The 7,727-nt window shown below is 45.8% G+C and overlaps 1 protein-coding gene across 1 annotated transcript in view; it reads right to left on the bottom strand.

Moving 5' to 3' along the window:
* Nucleotides 1–7,727, bottom strand: part of hecw1a (HECT, C2 and WW domain containing E3 ubiquitin protein ligase 1a) — a gene marked incomplete at both ends in the record, with an annotated part of 185,584 nt that overhangs the window by 139,437 nt on the left and 38,420 nt on the right. The window contains 1 exon segment of the mRNA XM_084325777.1: nucleotides 817–851. Coding sequence (XP_084181903.1) covers nucleotides 817–851 — 35 coding nt within the window.

Below are 7,727 nucleotides of genomic sequence, written 5' to 3'. Positions count from 1 at the left end.
GAGAGAAGAGAGAGACAGAGAGAGAGAAAGAGACAGAGATCGAAAGAAAAGATTAGCCTTCTGTGAAGATTTGGATATGCAGAGATCTTTAAGTTATTTGGTCAACCGTATGAAACACATATTTGTATACAACCACGGTAGGGATGCTCGATATTGGCTTTTTTTTACCGATACCGATATACCGATATTGTCCAACTCTTCATTTCCGATACCGATATCAACCGATACCGATATATGCAGGGTTCCCCCCCCCAAAAAACGTAATAATTTCAAGTAATTACCATTACATATCTCTTGTTGTGGAATTAACACAACATTATGCATACTGTTGACAATAAATAAAATCAGAATTTGTTCTTACTTGCTTGCCTGGGTAAATAAAGGTTATAGAAATGTAAAAAAAAAAATATATATATATATATTTTTTTTTGAAAACCGATACCGATATTTTCCGATATCACATTATATCGGCCGATAATATCGGTAGGCCGATAATATCGGACATCCCTAAACCACGGATCAGATGAGCCTATATATATGTCATATCATGAGGGTGAAAAAATTTATAAAGATAAACAAAATAACTACGTTGTCTTAACTTCAACGCCAGTCATCTGGGCTCTGGTCAAGATTCAAGATCATGTTCTAGGCCTGTTCCTTTCAACTGAAGCTGAATACATCTTCTAGACCTGCTCCTTTCAACTGAAGCTGAAGACATGTGCTAAGCATGCTCATTGTGAAATGGATGAGGAGATGTTTCACAAGACCTTCAGAAAAACCTTCAAATGGAATATTTTTCTGGGTGTCGGCCCACACCTTTCGCCATTTAATACGATGCCAGACACAGAACACTATTACAGAAAACAACGTGTGAAAAAGAGTGCCTGTGAGCAATTGTAGCCCAAATGGTAAACGGACTCCATTTATGTAGCACTTTTATCCAAAGCTCTTTACAACTTATGCCTCACATTCATTCATTCACTCACACGTTCTCTCACCACTGGCGGAGGCAACCATGCATCATCTGGGGCAGTTGCTCCCAGAAATAATGGTGTGAGGTTCAGATATTGTAAGTCAAAAGTAAGTACATGTGTCTGTTTTTGTGTGTGTGTGTGTGTGTGTGTGTGTGTGTGTGTGTGTGTGTGTGTGTGTGTGTGTGTGTGTGTGTGTGTGTGTGTGTGTGTGTGTGTGTGTGTGTGTGTGTGTGTGTGTGTGTGCGTGTGTGTCTGTGTGTTGAATGCTGTTCCCCTGTGTAAGATTAATTAAGAAAGAAATACTAAATAAATTATAAGCCAGGAAGTGTCTGAAATGGATTACTCTGGCACACACATGCACCCACACGCATAAACGCACACACGCACGTGCACACACACACGCACGTGCGCACACACCACACACACACACACACACACACACACACACACACACACACACACACACACACACACACACACACACACACACACACACACACACATACACACACACACACACACCTTGGTCTCTACAAGGATCTTCTCATGGTAGCTGGGTTTATATGGTTCCACTTATTAAATTGGTCTGAAATTTGAGGGCAGCAGAGTTAAAGGAACACGCCAACATTTTGGGAAATTAGCTTACCGTCTTCTCCAGAGAGAGACAAGAAGATAGATTTCCTTCTCTGTGCGTTCATTAGAAAGCTATCTGGCTGCATGTTAGCCTAGCTTAGTACAATGAATGGAAGCAGACATGTACGGGTAGCCTCGGGAGAGGTGTTAGTTGGACAAAGCGTAGGCTACCCGTACATGTCCGCTTCCATTCATTGTGCTAAGCTAGGCTAACATGCAGCCAGATAGCTTTCTAATGAACGCACAGAGAGAAAACTGGTATCTATCTTCTTGTCTCTCTCTCTCTGGAGAAGACGATAAGCTAATTTCTCAAAATGTTGGCGTGTTCCTTTAAGCTTAATTAAATGGGAGTTGTGTTTTGAAATTTGAGAAAAACAAGGAAAAGGGGCATGGGTAGCTGTGTACCTAATGGCATCAAATGCACAAACACTACCATTTCCATCGCACACTACAAGCCCAGTCTCGAGCGAAGGCTGCATAGCTGAGAGAACAACATTACCAAATCAACACAACAGACAGAATACACTATTGGAATTAAAGATTACAAAACCATTTTTCTTAAAGATTAAGTAAAAAAAAAAGTCCATTATTGGTTGTTAACAATAAAATAATAACTTAATATATCCCTCCATCAAGAATGATACATCTAATTATACAATGGCATGCAAATATCTTGATTCTGATTGGCTGAAAGAGTCAAGTTAGACGTTGTTATATTGTATAACACACTCCACGTGACCCCAGATCCCTCCCACAACCGAATAACTTTTTTTCTTTTTTTTAATGAGTCTGAATGAGTCCGCCATAGATAGACAAATGGAAGTATGAATATCTTTTGAACGAATCCTCCAAAAAAGATACAGTCAACTGTGTGGGCGGCTACGTGGCGTAGTGGGCAAGGCGCTCGCCACGAATGCGGAGACGCTGGGCTCGCCTGTTCGAGCCCAGCGCTCCACATTGCTTTCAGTTTAGCTGGTCGTTCATACTAATACACATTGGCCGTATTAGGGGGTGGGAAACTGATGGGTGGGGATCGGGCGTTGTCGACAGCGACTCCTACAGGTCGGTTGGTGCGCCTGCGCAGTAGAATCAGGAAGTGTCGGGGGCAGCGTGAGCCTCCCACGCGTTACTCCTCGCCACTGAGAGATCGAGCTGCGCAGGTGAAAAGATGCGACTGCTGTTAGCCTGTTACCTCAAGTACCGGAGGGGACTTGTGCTATGTATGACTTAGTCCACATTGCAGCCGGCTTGTGGGAGGCAAGAAACAGCGTTTGTGACAGGGGAGGGTTGAATTGGATGATACGAAATTGGGATGGGAGAAAATATAGAAAATGGGAGAAAAAGTGGATACAAAAAAAAAAAGATAGTCAACTGGAATATGTTAATTCGTTACACATATGTTGGATTATGTTATTGGTTTGTCATGACCCATTGTGAAACAAAAGAAAAAACGCGAAAAAAAAAGAAAAGAAAAAAAGGCAGCCGAATTTATTTAGTTTCTTTTGGTCAGACCATTGGATCTACTATTGGATCTACTTTAACAACCACCCCTAGGCAGGGCGGCTAAGTGGCGCAGTGGGCAAGGCGCTCGCCACTAACGCAGGAGATGCTGGGTTCGAGCCCAGCTCTCTACGTTGCTTCCGGCTTGGCTGGTCGTTCATACTAATACAATTGGCAGTATTAGGGGGTGGGAAAGCCGGTGGGTGGGGATCGGAGGTTGTGGACAGCGACTCCTACAGGTCGGTTGGTGCGCCTGTACAGCAGAATCAGGAAGCAACGGGGGCAGTGTGAGCCTCCCACGCGTTACTCCTCGCCGCTGAGAGATCACGCTGTACAGGTGAAAAGATGCGACAGCTGCCTCCTCGAGTACCGGAGGGGACACGTGATGCAAGGCTTCGTCCACATTGCAGCCGACCAGTGGGAGGCATGGCCTAACAGCGTTCGAGACAGGGGAGGGGAGAATTGGATAATACGAAATTGGGGTGGGAGAAACAAATAGAAAATGGGGAGAAAAAGTAGATATAAAAAAATGGAAAAAAAAACCCTAGGCATGATCTAATGAGTATACCACACTCCTGCACGTGATTTAATGCTTTAACAATACGGTATGAAATGAATGTAATTACTGATAGTTTGATCTTCACTGGGGAGCTGCAATGGGGGGGAATCACTGTGGAACCTCACTCTATCTTGATATCAGAAATTATACCTTTTGTATATTCATCGACACACATTGCCCTTTGTGAATGGTATAATGCATATCAACCGCTTAATCCAACCGTGTATGACCCCTGGGGCCTGAGCTAATGATCTGGAACGCTGTTTAATAAAGGCATTGAGGTTAACTGGTTACCTTGGTGACATGGACGGGTAGTGACAAGAATAATATATAGTCTTTCACACCTCTTGATATGGAGGGAGAAAAACTGATCAGAGCACGTGAGAGGCAGGGAAGGGGAGAGGGAAGAGAGGGAGAGAGGAAGATAGAGAGAGCGAGATACGAAAGAGGGAGGGATGAAAAGGGAGAAAAGTATGTAAAAAGCTGGTTTTACTTGCCGTTTGCTGATTGTGGCTGAAAGAAGGGGGGGTTGTCAAATGTATCTGTGGGGCTCTGCATGTGTGTTTGTCTGTGTGTGTGTGTGCGTGTGCGTGTGCGTGTGTGTGTGTGTGTGTGTGTGTGTGTGTGTGTGTGTGTGTGTGTGTGTGTGTGTGTGTGTGTGTGTGTGTGTGTGTGACCTACATTTCCATCATGGCTAATGAGAGTCACTGTGTAAAAGGGGAGCTCTTGACACACTTATCATGGAAAACATGAAAAACCCCATGATGCCTCTAAAGCTCGGCTCCTCACGTCAATACGGCATAAAAGACGAATCAACGGAGACAAAAGACCACAGCGAGCGAGTCGGACCATGGCGAGGTCAATCGGGAGAGGAGGTCGAGAGAGGACAAGGAGGTGTGTTTCCAACGCACCGAAGGGGAACCATGAACCAGTGGTTCTGGCGCGGGACACCAGGTTGACACCGGCCAAAAACAAATCCAAAACAAAAGCCACATTGAACAAGTATAAGAAATCAAAGAGAAATCTACGCAAAATCTATTGGCAGTGGTGGAAAGTATGTGTTTTCACACAGGTACAATTTAAGTTCAAGTTCAAGTTCTTTAATAGTTGTCATACAGAAGTACAGAATACTTTCATACAAAATGCTTCTTACTGTTACGCTCCAGAGACTGTGCTAGACGAGATAGTATCAAATAACATAATAACATAATATAGCATGAATTTAGAAGAAGAAAAATGAGGTCACAGTGTTCGGTATAGACATATGTACAATGTTCTGAGTTACCATATAATATACAATACACAATACTATGCAGTGTACTAATGTACAGTACTATCTAGTGCAAAGCAGAAATGGGATGAGGTACAATTTTAGGTACAATTTACAGTAAGGTGTACGAGTTGTAGTGCAATCCTTCATCCATAAATATAAAGTGTGGGGAGTGGGTGCTACAGTGTGTTTGTTTAAAGTGGGTGTGTGCTATAAAGTGTGTGGAGTGGGTGCTACAGTGTGTTTGTTTAAAGTGAGTGTGTGCGTGTGGATGTGTGTGCTATGTGCGTTTGGTGGTTGTTGTTGTGTAGTGTTCATTCATTGTTCGTTTAGCAGCCTGATGGCCTGGGGATAGAAGCTTCTTCTGAGTCTTTCTGTGCTCGCCTTGAGACTCCGGTATCGCTTGCCTGACCGCAGCAGTTCAAAGAGGCAGTTGTTCGGGTGACTGGAGTCTTTAATGATTCTCTTAGCCTTGCCCTTGCAACGCTTGTAGTAAATGTTCTGGAGGGTGGGGAGCCCCCCTCCAATTGTGCGTTCGGCTGAACGTGTCACTCTTTGTAGTCTGCTTCGGTCTTGTGCAGTGCTATTCCCAAACCAGGAGGTGATGTTGCCGGTCAAGATGCTCTCTATTGTACATGAGTAGAAGTTCTTAAGGATCTTCTGGCTGACTTGGAACTTCCTTAGGCGCCTGAGGAAGTAGAGGCGTTGTCGTGCCTTCTTCACAACACTGTCAATGTGTGTGGTCCATGTCAAGTCCTCGGATATGTAGGCTCCGAGGTACTTAAAGCTGTTGACTCTCTCAACCGGTGCCCCGTCGATGCTGAGGGGGCTGTAGTCCTTGACCCCCGACCTCCTGAAGTCCACAATCATCTCCTTTGTTTTGCTGACGTTCAGGGAGAGGCTGTTTTCCTGGCACCATCCCGCCAGGACCTTGACCTCTTCCAGGTAGGCCCTCTCGTCGTTGGCAGAGATCAGGCCCACCACCACTGTGTCGTCAGCAAATTTGATGATTGTATTGCTACTCCGCTGAGCCACACAGTCGTGTGTGTACAGGGAGTAGAGGAGGGGACTCAGAACACAGCCCTGGGGGGCCCCTATGTTGAGGGTGATGGATGAGGAGGTGCAGTTGCCTGCTCTCACCACCTGGGGTCTGCCAGTCAGGAAGTCCAAGACCCACTGGCAGAGGTCATAGCCCAAGCCCAGGTCCCTGAGCTTGGCTATGAGTATGGAGGGGACTATGGTATTGAATGCCGAGCTGTAGTCGATGAATAGCATTCTCACATAGTTCCCCTGCCTCTTGTCCAGGTGTGATGCTGCTGTGTGCAGCACATGGGATATGGCGTCCTCCGTGGACCTGTTGGGGCGGTATGCAAATTGCAGGGGGTCCATGTTGATGGGGAGGGAGGAGCAGATGTAGCCCTTTACTAGCTTCTCAAAGCACTTCATGGCTATGGAGGTGAGAGCTACAGGGCGGTAGTCGTTGAGGCAAGCAGGCTTGGATTTTTTGGGTACAGGGATAATAGTGGACTTCTTCAGGCAGGTGGGGATGACAGCCTGTTCTAAGGACAGGTTAAATATGTCAGTGAATACTGGGGCCAGTTGGTCGGCACAGATTTTTAGGACGCGGCCGGGGATGCCGTCCGGACCTGCTGCCTTCCTGATATTCACTTTTTTAAAGGTCCGCCTCACCTCATGCTCTGTTACCCTGAACACTGCGCCTCCATCAGCAGCCGACCCCCCCCCCCCCATTGCCGAGGCTTGTGAGCTGGTGTTGTTATTACCAGCATCAAACCTCGCATAGAAGGTATTGAGGTCATTTGCTAAGGAGATGTCACTGTTCAGTTTGAGGGAGGCGCCTTTGTAGTCTGTCATCGTTTTGAGCCCCTGCCACATAGCTCTAGAGTCAGCTTGTTCAAACTGGAGTTCAATTTTATCCCTGTAGCGCCGTTTGGCCTCTGACACTGTCCTCCTTACGTTGTATCGCGCCACCTTGTGGTCATTCATGTTGCCTGCCACTAGGCCGTCGTTGTATGCTTTGGTGCGCTCTCTCAGAGCTTCACGGACGGATTTGTCTACCCAGGGTTTTTGATTTGGGTAAACTTTCATTTTGGTAGTGGGGATTGTTTCTTTCACCCTAGTACAAACATAGTCCAGCACTGTCTCCGTGTAGACATTAATGTTATCTGTATCGCGGAACACATTCCAGTCTGTGTAGTGAAACACTGACCGGATCGTCTCCTCTGACGTCAAATCCCATTTCTGCACCTCTCGCGAGACTACGGGAGTACTTTTAATTCTCTGTTTGTACTTTGGTGAAAGAAAGATGGACGCGTGATCTGATTTACCAAAGCCACTATCAGAATGGGCCTTGTAGCCACCTTTAAATTGCGTGTAACAGTGATCTAGGATGTTACCGCCTCTGGTGTTGCAAGTCACATGCTGATAGAAGTCAGGCAATACCTTTCTCAGATTGGCGCTATTGAAATCACCCAGAACCAAAATGGCGGCGTTAACGTTCGCCACTTGTATTCTATTTACCTCGTCGTGGAGTCTGGAGAGCGCAACCTTGTTGCTGGCTTGCGGTGGAATATACACTCCGATCAGGACGATCGCCGTTAACTCCCTCGGGAGGAAGAAAGGACGACACTTGATGGTTATATATTCCAGTTCTGGGGAGCAGTGGTTGGATAATTCCTTCACGTTAGTTGGATCGCTCCAATTTTTGTTAAACATGAAGGCAATACCTCCTCCACGTTGTTTACCGGACTCTGATGACCGATCCTTGCGATGG

Source organism: Notolepis coatsorum, assembly GCF_963971535.1.
Source record: "Notolepis coatsorum genome assembly, chromosome: 12".
NCBI classification, from domain to species: Eukaryota; Metazoa; Chordata; class Actinopteri; order Aulopiformes; family Paralepididae; genus Notolepis; species Notolepis coatsorum.
Note: the sequence above shows the minus strand (reverse complement) of the source record. Positions and strands in the feature narration are given on the sequence as shown.